Source organism: Alosa sapidissima, chromosome 19, assembly GCF_018492685.1.
Source record: "Alosa sapidissima isolate fAloSap1 chromosome 19, fAloSap1.pri, whole genome shotgun sequence".
NCBI lineage: Eukaryota > Metazoa > Chordata > Actinopteri > Clupeiformes > Clupeidae > Alosa > Alosa sapidissima.
This window is the reverse complement of record NC_055975.1, coordinates 12,108,491-12,121,797: the sequence shown is the minus strand read 5'-3', so window position 1 is coordinate 12,121,797 and position 13,307 is coordinate 12,108,491. Positions and strand designations below refer to the sequence as shown.

At 44.7% G+C, this 13,307-nt stretch overlaps 1 protein-coding gene across 3 annotated transcripts in view; it reads right to left on the bottom strand.

Moving 5' to 3' along the window:
• LOC121693538 (connector enhancer of kinase suppressor of ras 3-like) overlaps nucleotides 1-12,253 on the bottom strand; it is a 44,961-nt gene extending 32,708 nt beyond the window's left edge. For 2 of the 3 annotated variants that reach the window (XM_042073026.1, XM_042073027.1), the window contains exon 1: nucleotides 11,978-12,253. In XM_042073026.1, the coding sequence (XP_041928960.1) occupies nucleotides 11,978-12,038 (61 nt within the window). In that variant the 5' untranslated portion in view covers nucleotides 12,039-12,253. The remainder of the gene's footprint in view (nucleotides 1-11,977) is intronic. The other variant, XM_042073032.1, reaches the window with a different exon arrangement.
• Between the last annotated feature and the right edge of the window lie 1,054 nt (nucleotides 12,254-13,307).

Sequence of the window (13,307 nt, the reverse complement as noted above, 5' to 3'; positions counted from 1 at the left end):
TCCGGTTACAAGTCCAGAGTGCTAAACAGTGGGCCATGGCTGCCCAAAATAAGGACATCTGTGGCCGGGTGACCTCTTAGCATATTGACACACATGTGCAGTCTAACTAAAACAGGTTCCCCGTGCAACAGTTTCAACTGAGCAGGTGCGTCACCCAGATAGATGGAGTGAGAGATAACAGTGGAACCATAACAGATAGGACAACGCCAGATAACAGAGGCCCCATAAACTGCCATCCCATAAACACCTGGCCTTAGGTGTTATGCTGGTTAAACAATGGAAGTAAAAATCTGTTGGGTCAACTCTGGTCACAGTCAGCTACTTTAAATTTATTTAACGACTAATGCTACTCAGGCCCCATTTGGTGGACACACAAAGAAACTGAAGTTTGAAACTGAAAGATCTTATTCTATTCTTAGCTCTGTTCACTGCAGTTATTCCGGTCCTTCCCTTAGAGAAATCAGATGAAGGAGCAAACTGAAGTTAAAATCCCTGAATGGAGCGGGAGCGGAGAGCTGGAACTTTTGTTTGGCCAAAGAATTGTCACTTGCGTGTTATATAATGGCCGTGCTTCCTTGATCCTCTCAGAGAATGCAAATGGACACGCAAGCATGAATAAGAAAGGGTCAGCTTGGCTCTCACAGGAACTCACATCTGATATCCTACCACACACAGACACACACACACACACACACACACACACACACACATATATACACAGACACAGACATAGACACACACACACACACACAGAGAGAGAGAGAGAGAAAAAAAAACAATGGCCCTCTCTCATTCGGGCTGACCACCTCTGATGTGACAGCGGGGCAAAGAATGAGCTGGTGGGGGGTGGGTGGCAGGCTAGCGGAGGGTGGCGTCTCCCCTCTCAAAGGCAGCTCTCAGAGGGGGCAGCTGCAGCGGGCTGGCCCTGGGCCCCGGACTCCTGAAAGGCCCGTCAGCTGAGACACAGCTAAGGCCTCCAGTGTTAGAAGCTAAATACACGTCCTTGGACTCCCCCCCCCCCCACCCACCTCTCTTCTTCACCCATCATCCATCTCCTGAAGACAGGCCACCTAGGAAGGAGCAGTGGATTGTTGTGTGCCGAGAGGCACCCAAGAAAAAGCCTTATGAGTAGAGGCGGTCTGTGCAGAGGGGTCTGTGTGCTGCACACAGCCTGGTATGTTGGGGATGCTCTCCCTGCAGTCACGCCCTGGGCAGTGTGATCCTGTTACACAGAATGTGGATGAGCTAAAGGTCTCGAGTGGACTGTTGTGTTTCCAGATCTGATTTCACATATTAAAGGAAGGTCTTAATCAAGCTGCCCGGAGGGGTGAGGAGTGGGGTGTACGGCTCTACGATGACACGCACCGACACACACAGTCAGACACACACACACGCACAGTTGAGTTGAGCTCAGCTGGTCATATTTGCAGAAAAGATAATGCCAGTCTGCACCAGTAATGCATTAATACGTCTGAAGTCTGTATTGGTTGCTGTCAAAACATTTTTCACATACTCCTCAGAGAATTCCCATGTAAGCAATGCTGAATTTGGGTCTCCTCCATACTTGGAGTGGTTCAGGGCCACAGGAATTTGCTTTAATGATTGACCGCAACTGTAAGGGAGAGACCCCGAATCAAAGTGGAAAAGACCCAAGACAAACAGAGACTCAAAAATCTAACCTCCACCGGATATACTGGAGAAATAGTAATAGAAGGGTGCAAAAGTGTCTTCTTTCGGCTTTCACAGTCTACTTGTGCTAAGCAGGCATTTCCAGAGGACCGGGTGCCATTCTCCCTCGGATCTTTCCGGACACCGGCGATGAAGAGGGAAAGGAGAGCGGCGCTGGAATGCCTTTGAGTGATTACAGGGCACGCTCAAGCCCACTCCTTGTGGTTTGCTTTCATTACAGCTCGACGTGGCTCCGCAACACTGAAATTAACATCTCTCTCAAGCCCTGCTAATGAGAACCCTTCAGTGGGGACTGCAGCCTGTGCCAGGCACAAAGACCTTCTGCATTTCCATTGCTGTTTTTTGACGAAACAAGGATAAGAAAGAAACAGCACAGCACAGGACTGATTATCCTTCTTTTGATAGAGTGGGTAAAAAAATCCAGCACCAACCCCCCCCCCCCCCCCTCTCCATACCCTCTTCATGGGGACTCTGGAATCTGCAGTCCCCCACAGATCCCACCTCACAGGTCTCGGTGTCTAATTGGGTTGTTTTGAAGCTGGGCAGGGCAGTTCTGCTGGCCACCCGCATGAAGCGTCGTCCCACCTGCCTGCTGTCTCTCTCCCACCAAGCAACACTAATGGCTTTAATTGAGAAGTCCTCTACAAGAAGAGGCTGGGGGAAATGCTGTCCGTCAAGTCACAACCTATCTTTCCCATGGGTCTCAAACACACACACAGAGAGAGAGAGAGAGAGAGAGAGAGAGAGGGAGAGAGAGAGTGTTCTCACACAGGGCTGATACAGCATTTTATAACACTGCCAAGAGATCAATGGCTTTAGGGTGTGTGATAGAGACTATCAGTTTCAAATGGTGAGGTAAACACAAAAGAGGACGATAGTGTGTCACTTTAGTGTGATTTGAACAAAGGAGTGAGATCTTTTCAGAGCATGAGAACATGCGTTTGAAAAAGAAGGAGAAAATATTTTCACTGAAATCATAAACACTTAAGATTTTCAGTCAATCATGGGGAGAAGTCACAATAAGGCCACTAGCATTTATTTTACTGAAATACCAGTAATAGTGATGAAATGAAGTGCTCTGAGTGAATCAGAGCAGAATCACTATACAATTGATTTTTTAATAAAAAGCAATTCAACCTTTTCAATTAAAAATATTTGTACTTTTGACAGAGTAATTCAAGTAGTGATTTTTGTTTTGTTATGAGGACCTAATATCTGACAGCCCAAATCCCTAATGAGGCAAAAACAGTAGTGGTGCAAATGAGTTTCACTTGCATGCATCAGCCACAATATCCAACACCAGCAAATCATGGGGACCATACGTCCCGCCTGGGCCAGTGAGAACCCTCAAGAGGTCAACATATGGTTGAGGTTGACTTGGGCTATTTTCTCTGTAACTCGAGGCGCTGGGTTCCCTTTTGAAAGCCTGATTGATTTTCACAACAATGGAGGATGATTGGCCCAGCTCAGTGTGGCCACCATCATCCCGTCATTAGTAGTCTGTCCTTCTATCAACATGACCTCAGAGGGCAACGAGTTTGGGAGGATATGACCAGGGCCCAGGGGACACCTGCTGTTCCGTGTAGGGCTCACAGCATACAAGGCCTCCCTGGTGGATCCTCTCCTCCCCTCCTCTATGGATCACAGACTCTCACAGAATGGATAAGGGCTAGGCATCGAAACTACAAAGAAGCAACAACAGGTCCATGAGAGTTTGCCCTGCATGGCTGAAACTCCTGAAGGACGTTGTTGGCCAGTTGACCTCATCGTCAGGACATGATCAGACTCCTTTTGGCAGCTGCTTCTGCACCCCCTCCGCTGCGGTCTCTTTATTCTGCTCCATTGATGATCCCAAACACTTCCTGACTAACATCCTTAGGAAGTACAGAAACGGCTTGTTTCTTTATTTTGAAGACCAAGCCCTTGAATTTTGGGCAAAAACCAAGGAATGTTCCAGGGAGCCAGACTTTTGGAGATGCATGATAATTTTGTGATTATCCCAGTCTCAGGGAAATTGTACATCCTGAGTGTTTTTCAATTGCATTTTCTGGACACAAAATAGTACCTACTATAACAACCAATTACAACAGATCCCTGCACAACAACATATGGAGAATCTCTTGCTTATTTTTTGAATGCACACAGAATCAATGTTGTCGAATGGATTTTTAGCCTGATGGTGAACTCGATACCCTCACAGTAGTAATGAGCTACAGCTTTTTGGTGCCACGCACATCTGTTCTAGCAGGAAACACCTCGGTGCCCCCCTCCCTTTGACAATCTGGATGCAAACTCCCCAAACCCCCCCCCCCCCCCCCCCCAAACCCTACTCTTCTGCTCCTCACCCAGCCACCTCCTTAAATCCATCCAAACCCCATCCATCCGCCTCCTGCTCGGGTGTATGTATGGTGCAGAGGAGGCTTATGTTCTCAGGGTTTGATTACTACTCGAGGGAGAAAGAGGCTTTCCACATCCCCCAGAATGCAGCCCTCCTGCTGGGGCTCCCTGCCTAGTCTAGCCCCCCTCCTGGGCCTGGCCGTGCCCCGCCACTGGTGGCCACTGGGAAAGCCGGTGTACACAATAGCGTTGTCACTGTAACTCTCTCCCCCCATTTTATTTAGACTTCCAGTGAACCTGTGGGGATCGAAGGAATGTCCATTGTTCTCCAAAGGCGTCCCATTGTGGAAATTCCAGCGGGCCACAATGCTATTCTATGGGCAGACCCCTTGGGCCAGCGAAGCCTGCGAGAGCTGCAATTAAAAAAAAAACCCTGAATGTGCAAAGCTGTCCCCCTAATGCATGACTTCACAGAGCCTCAACAAGACCCAAACAGAGCCTGTGTTAATGGGACAGTTGCATAAGGGTTGAAAGGGTTGGACACTTTGTCTGTTGTTGTGTGTGTGAATCAACAGCCCCTTCCTTATCAATGTTGAAATGTTTCTAAAATCATCATCCAATCAACGGCGGCAGTGGAGTAGGAATGTGAAGTGTGTGTCAAACCACAAGGTTCTCTCTGAAGAGAAAATTAATGGCTTGAGGATTGATGGGCAAAGGTTCACACAGCTCTGATTGCAAAATAAACCAGTCAGTTGGCTTGCACCTCCTCACCATGCTGCCCCGCTGTACTGTCAATTGGGGAAAACAGAGCCTCTGATGGGGATAAGGATAAGCCTGACACTGCGCTAGGCCTCGGGCAGTTTCGGCTGCTGGAGAGGTCCTCTTTTTGACCTTTTGGCCCATAACGCATGTGACCCACGTGGCTGTGGTAGAATGGGGGTGAAACAGGAAGAAAGGCCTCGAGCACAAAGGAAACCTCTGTAACAGGTTCACTTAGCATCAGTTCAAGGGAGGCTGGAGGCTGCTACATATAGGCAAAAATGTAGGTGTGTAACTTGGATTGATTGTACTTGTACTATAAAGCCAATGTTATCTCTGAATCTTTTTTTTTCTTCTCATCTATTTTGGCCAACTGAATGGCAAAAGGTAGACTGGACCGTCCTTTTTGGATCAGCCGAGAGCAATGTCTGGGGGCCTGCGTAATGCTAGTGGTTTTGGAAACTCGTCTCACCCCCCCCCCCCCCACACATAAACACTCATCACTCACCGACATGGAAGCCATGCCGCTCGTTACCACTGACATAAACAACTGTGAGAGTGGCTTAGTAACAAAGGGGCGACAAAAACGTCCCCGGTGTTTTAACATCGGGCGCGGAGCTCTTAGCAGACCAAGTGCGGTTGCTGTTTTTTCAAAGAATGAGTATAGTACTGTATAGTCTTTGTGAAAGGCCTAGCGCAAAGAAAGTGTCAACTGAAAGTGGTTTTCAGAGGGAAAATACAAAAGATGAGAGTCTAAACCATTGTCTACAGCAGTCACCAAAACCTACCAAACTAAAACCATTATTTTTAAATTAAATTACTGTCATACTCAAGCTGACAGAACTCCCACACATTTCATTCAGTCAAGGCTGAGGATACATACCTTGACCCATCCTTAGCTTAGGGCAATAGAGATGCCATAGAGATGTGTTTCTCGATGTTGTTTGCTACAATCTTGGTGGTCCATTAATCCATTATTCAGGAATCTGGTGTTATATTATAATCAAAACCAGTTCAACCAATAAACAACCACCTTCCACACAAATAACATAACATCAAAAGAAAACCGGATTGAGCACTCTACTAAAACTGCTGTGCGGAACCATATGGCTTCTGTCATAAAACACAGTACCTTCCTCTGGTAAATAAGTGGGATAGGTCTCCTCTGATACGCAAATGAAGTTGGCACTTTTTCACAAGCCTCTGCACAATCAGCTGGTGTAGCTATGGGCGATTTTCTTAAGAGCATTAAGCATTAAGAGCACAACTCTTGTGTTTGTGCCAAGCTAAGTGCCAACACTGGGCAAAGGAGAGCCTGTGATTGCATGCTAGCTGGGGGTAAATCAACCATTTATATACAGTCAGTGGGATAAAATAAAAAAAAAGCCCATGCCGCTATGGCAACAGGTTTGTGAGAGATGCGGGAAGCGGGCTTTAGAACACTTTAGATTTACAGCCTAGGCCCTATGCCTTGGCCCCTTTGGGTCACTGGAGGAGGAGATGAGGGTCAAATAGATTGACTGCATCGCTCTTTAAACCAACCTGCACATAAAACACTTTCAAGCTTTGAACACAATTTAGTAACAACTAAGAGACATGTCATTATTTACACATTTACTCTCCTGCTGATCGTTACGGAGGTACAGAGGCTATGTATGGTGGACATCTTGGCACCTGACTATACTGGCTATTTGAAATCCCTGAGAAAAACTGTGCACAACCAGGCCTTATCTGTTGCAGGTAAGGTTCAGCTGGTAAAAGGGATGATACTTGATGTCACCGACTGACACTTTAAAATCGGACTCCTCTGAAGTCGTCAGGACACCTGAGATGGGAACTGGAACTGTGGGACTGTGGGGGGTTTTCAGTGGCAGACTGATGCCTGGTGGTGCTTGTTGATGAGTCAGACGAATCGGGATCTGTGGTATCTGGGAGTGACAGCATGACTGCCTGATCTGACACCCGCGGGGTAGGAGTGAGTCATGGTGCTGATGTCACAAACGTGGGGGGAGGTTGGGGATTTGTTGGCGAGGGGGTTAGTGATGGACTATGACAAAACATAGAAAACTCAAGCTAGAAAACTCACTCACAAGTGTTTATCTTGAATTTCCCCTGGGGATCAATAAAGTATCTATCTATCTATCTATCTATCTATCTCTATCTTATCTGTATCTGCAAAGTGCTGCAATATACAGAGATGGAACCCCCTCTCTTAACCTGAACCTTCAACATGCAGTTGTCTTTCTATCACCATATATCTACCTCCACATCTGCACAAAATCGTGGTACTCTGTCCTAACAGCTTTGTAGTTTTTGTGAAATTATGCTGTCAATGACAAACAAACAAAGAAACAAACAGCACTGAAAATATAACCTTCATGGTGGAGGTAATAAAACATTCTACACGGACACAATGTTTTAAAATCATAAAAGTACTTTCAAAGTAGATCAGTATTTCCTGATATTTATTGGTGAACAAGGTGTAATGTGTATAGATGTAGCCTGTATGAACAGCTGCTATTACAGGTTTAATTGCAGTTCTCTCCTTTCTTCTCATCACTTCCTCCTCAGCTCTCCCTGTCCTTCACCTCGTTCCTCTTTCGTAGCTCTATCTGTCCCCTGGTCAAGCCACAGGCATTGTCCACTCACGTTCTTTTTAACCTGGGTTTCACGTTCCATTTAATAGGGAGATTTGTTTTGGGTTTTTTCCACTTTCATCATGTGTTTGTACTTTGCCATTTAGTTCTTGCTTTCAGTAAAACTCAAAACGTTCACTGTTAAAGGAACTGCAAAATAAAAAAAAATGCCATTGCCTTTTGCCACTATTGTGTTGTGTGAAAGATTTAAACTCGTCAAACTTTATGTAGGTCAGTTCCTGACCTTCTGATTTCAGCACTGACTGGAAAAAGGCACATGGGGGCACAATATAATGGCATCTTGCTTTCCCCATAGTACTTAACAGAAGCAGGGGAGAAGCCAGACAGAATTTCCCAGAATGCCACGCTTCACATGCTTTGTATTTGAGCAGCAACACCCTTCCCCTGTTTACTCAAGTGCAGGTGTTGGATGAGAGACTATTATGCGTTGACCTTTCCAAGCACTCAGAGGAACATAAAATGCTTTAGCGCTTTTCTAAAGCTGTGCCAACTCTGTCGAGGAATAGTCTTTATCTAAAGCTACTTTTACCTTGATTCTTAAATAGGACATTGTGTATACCAGTCTTTAAAGATCAAACATCATGCCATATGTTAATCTGATCTATAGACATTTGTCTTAATGGCCAAACAATATGACCTAGTCAGAGAGGATGTTTCCAGCCAGAGCATTGGTCAGTGAGCTCCCAGTCAACTTTGACTGCAAGTCCGTTGGGAATGACAGAAGGTCTTTACTGACGCAACGTTGGCGACGTTGCCTGAAACTTGGGACAGATCTCTGACAAACCCTGAAGAAAATTCAACCACAACCACCACAAAAACCTTTAGGCAAAACAAGGCAAGGCCTCCAGTTTGAAGGTTACCCACAGCACCAGAACGAGTTAAACAGATGCTAGACAGAGACCAGACCTGTTTTACAGTTGCTTTAGTCATGTGAGGGGGGACGAAAGAAGACATGCTCGGACATGCTCCTACATATAGAAAAGGCTCTAAAATATTGAATATGTAAAAATATATAACAAATAAAAAATATTATGTGATGATGAAGCCAATATTATTTATAATAGTATTCAGTACACAAGACACGTGAAAATCCCCACAGTGTTTTTCTATTTCATTTGACAAGAATCACAAGACATTCCTGCCTTTGAGAAACCCCACACAGCTCACTGACTGACTACAAGTGCATAAAAGGACATTAACAAATGTTTTTGTTCACGAGCCACTGAAGTGGCCGCTTTGCTTTGGTAGCCAGCAACATTCTTGTCATACTCGTTAGTTATTTAAACACGGGCCAGACCATGTGGTTTTGATAGGACTCAAAAACGGTCAGCTCTCTTTAACTAGACTGGAAATAAGCCACTACTCACAAATAAATCCCCCAATTGTTTGACAAAACCTCACAAATAGTCTGTGACAAAACTGAAAATATGTTGCTTTCTGTTTGTGTGTGCTTTTAATAATAGACTGTTGTCCAACTAGCATCTTTTCAGAATCTGGGATGTAGGATGCAAGGCATTACCTAATATCACCTGTTCAGTGATACCCCAGGTGCATTCATTGTACCTGTAAAGTAGTCGGCCAAAGAAGTACAATGACATTCCATTAAGAGTTCACAAGGACAGCAAGCTGATCACATATTCTACCCCCAACGAATGGGTGGAACTGGAAGCTTGCCAAATGGCAGCATTAGGCAAGACTGTAGGCCTCTGCGGCATTCCCCAGCCTCTCTCAGGGAATTCCATCGATCCCGTGGATTAAGGCACTAGCCTCGACGCAGCCTGCCGTGTCCTGTCCATCTTTCTGCATGACTAAGCAACCATGGATGTGCACTGACCCCTGTGTGCCAAGCTACCTGAGGTTGCATTTTTCCCATTGCGCTAAGCTCTGTGTTTTCAGAGGCCAGCGCTATTACGGGACAGAGATGGCCAACCTCCGCAGTCACTAAGCTCAGATGATCTCCAGATTTGCATTGGATGCGGGGAGAGCTTGAGTGGAGTGCCAGCCAACTTGGCACAGGAGCAGGTGACCTTTTTGTCACGTTCGAAAAGTCACGCAGCAGCATTGATTGGAGACTGTGCATATATTTTGGAGATTTTGCTTTTCATCATTTTAGGGCAAACAGCTTATTTACAGAGGGGATAACTGTTTCTTTGTATTTCATATCAACGACTAACAGCAAGAAATGGTTTATACATTTTAATTGAGAAGGCTATAAGTGTGGTTTTACAACAATGAAATCCAAATTTCCTCAGAACACCATGGAGGCACCTTGCTTGGGGGCATACCGAGTTTCTTCACAATGACAGTAGTCACTGTTACTCAACTCAAACACCTGGCTGCTGGTTATGCTGTTTTGGTTATGTTGGTTGTTCCCTGCTGTTGCTTAGACATAAAAACATGTAAGTGTTAAGTCACTACAAGAAGAAATCCACAAAAGTGCATGACTAAATGGGCTAATTTGGAAATATGTAATTTGGTTCTCTCTCATCCTTTATCATGGATGACTCATCTTCTTCAATGATAAAACATCCTCCTCAGGCTGACTCATCAAAGACTCATCAAAGTATTTAACATGTTCATGAACTACATAAAATGTAACACTTTCAACACACACCACACACCATAACAGTTAGAATCGAGATGCTGTTCTGACCTTTCTCCATCCCTGTGAGGCCTCTCACCTGGTGCTGGGCGTGTTGCCCTCACACACACCTGATATGCCTCACTGTGGCCTCTGCCAACGCTTCCCCTTTCATCCCTTCAGATAAAGCCATGCAGCATGTCGGTGGTGGACGCAAGGTGACCAGGTTTGACCGAGCCCACAGTGGCTGCCTGTGCTTCAGACCCCTCAGTGCCGGTCACCTCAAAGGCCCAGATGTAGGCCACTAGATCATCCGCTCTCTAATCATGGCCTGCTACCTAAAAATAAACCAGCGGCAACATTTCTCACGCCCATTAAAGTACTATGATGACCCAGGCTTCCCAGAGTCCAGGCAGTGAAATATTTTCCTGTGGAGAAAACTTTGGGGGATTCCGGGACTGTACATATTTTGAAGGATAGGTTTCAGTACTGGTTGATAAATCTCGTGCCATTTGAATTTGCCTGCAGGGATCACTGTAGTTGTGTTCGTGTTTGAGATACTTCAGCCAACTTGGAGAGGCATGAAAGGCAGTCGGCAGCCTCTCACTTAGGAGTTGGACAAGTAGGGAGAGACTGGTTCGTGTGAGAGGAAAATATTCGGCAGCATTCTGACATTTCATAGTGGGAGTATGATGTGTGGTTTCACATTTTGGATCATGACAACGGTCTTCAGACACAGGCTGTGCATGCTTACGAATGTAAAATTAGTAAATAATAATAAATGTCAAGTGCTTATGGGCTGCTGGGTAACCAAACATGACCATTGCAGGGCAGTCATCATACTGCTAAAAACACAAGTTCAAAACTAACCAAAATCCACAAAAGCATCAGTTCTGAAGGATCTGAGTATCAGTCAGCTACTAAATCAGACATCAGCTTTGAGAACTGGTCCACCAGACAAGCTCTCATCAAAACCCAATGGCTACTGAGGGTGGCAGTTTACATTCCTAATCCTCTGCAAGTCTGCATACAAAAGAGCCTACAGAACGCATGACCTAATATGAGTTTGGTTGTAACATACATTCATAAACTATGTATTCAGAATTCAAGTTTCACTGGAAAGGCTTCTAAGGGTATTAAGAACAAAATAGCTAAACGTTGAGGTCACTTGCTCATAGCAAGCATACTTCGTTATGCTCACAGCGCTGAATCGGTTTCACTGCGTGGTTCTCGGTGTGGAATGCATGGTATTTTCAGGAAGTTTTTTAAGCTTTCAAAAGTGACATCAGAAGTAGCCATCAGGAAATTGATGTAGACTACGACGTCCGTCTGACTGAGATTAATCGATTGAATTATTTGTGTCCCGTGACCGTCTCCAAAACCAGCAAGTGACAGATCTGTGGAGTCCAATCCTTGACTTCACTCATCACTCATTGCTAAACGTATTCCGAGGTGCGAAAGATCATACTAGGTTTACATTTGTAGCTTTCAACAAAAGTTTGGCTTCAACAGAGTAGCCTACCCTCGGCGACCTTCCTTTTTAGGCTACTATTTGGTCTACCACACACTCACAGCTGAACGAATGATCATCCATCCACGGCGACAGGGAAAACACTCAAGAACAGAACACTTTCTGACAACTTGAAAAAGCTACCGGTTGTAAACAAAGCTTGAACCCATGAGTTTATGGACATCCCTAAAGGTCGTAATTTTGCGGTCACATTATCATAGCCTACTTATATCCGTATAAATGACAATAGCCCTGGATTCCACAGTTGTTAAACAAGTTACGCGCGGCCAGTGGTGGCGAGTTGCTGAATAGGAAGCCAGTTTCTACGAAACTCGTGGGCTAAACAAAGCTAGGAAAGACACAAGGCACAGAAGAAGACACTTGGGTATTGCTCCGAAAAACTTTTGGGGCAATTATAATTAAGACCAAATTAGACGAACTTACCTCTCATCCAGTCGACAACTTGCTTTGGCGTCCACTTTGTTATTGGCTCCATTGTTTGCATTTTTAAAAAACAGTCTTTATGAAAACTTCATAGCCTGTTTCAGCCGTTCGGATTGACTGGATGAGTGTTCCTCAATGCATTATTGTGGTAGTTCCATGCCCTGTCAATATGTTCAACAGCCTCTTCCCTGTAAGTCTTGAGCACTTGGCGTTTGGGAACTTTCATTCACGCATGGGTCACAGACAAGCGGGCGGAGAAAAAAGTCTCGGGGGTTTACCAGTGGTTCAAATTGCAGTATAGTCCATCCCTCAAATCAGTACGCTTAGTCGAGGGCTTCAACGAGGGAGGAGCAAATCCTATGTACGGATCCTCTGCGCAAGTTGATGAATAATTTGAAATGATCAGACTGTTCAGTAAAATAATAAATTGAATCAAGACTTACAGTAATAATAAACAGTATTAATCAGTCATTTCTCTTAAATGTAGGCTATGTTCCACGTCTGCATTGCTGTTTTGCTATAGGCGATTGCTTTTTTGTCGATTAAGCCTTTTAAGGCAATTCACTGAAGAATTCCAGTCACGCCGTTTGGATTAATGATGGGTTGATTTGTGCTGGTTATAACGATGATATAAAATCGAAATGAGACATCAGTTCAGCGGCAATTAGAGAGACTGAAACCTGCATGACGGACTGATAGACCTAGCCTGGCTTCGGTTCACGAAGCTATAGACCAATACCAACTCAAAAGCACCCTCTATTGGTTGAATCGAACGGTGGTGGAACTGTAGGCTAATGTTAAATGCTTCATTTTCTGTCACTGTTAACTTGTGGGTATATAGTCACAATTTATAATTTGTTAACTATGTCACAGAAAAATATGTAAATCCTTCAAATTACAGATAAAACATCACAGAAGATGTCCCTCTCTTATGACATAAAAAAAAAAAAACTGTCTGTCCTGTTTGGCATAGACTAGGCCTACTGGTTATGGAAAAGTAGCCTATATTTATTTGTCACTGAACTGAGGAAGTGGGCCTACCATGAAGCTCCAACATTGTTTTCATTGGCTTGATGTGTCAAATCAAAATCTCCCCTTGGCTTGAACAAGGTGTTCCTGCTATATTCATGTAACAAGTCCTTTTGTCTTTGTCCTTTGTCCAGAGAGGCATCTGTCTTTTGTATACTGGCTTCTTGGAGGTCTTCAGTGTAAATGATTATTCTCTTGTTGTCTTTCATGTTGTTGATGGTTGCCAAGTGAATCCTTTTTTTTAGGTCTAACATTTCCCAACTTTCCCAGGGGAGGATGAAAAGCAGCATGACAGCTTTCT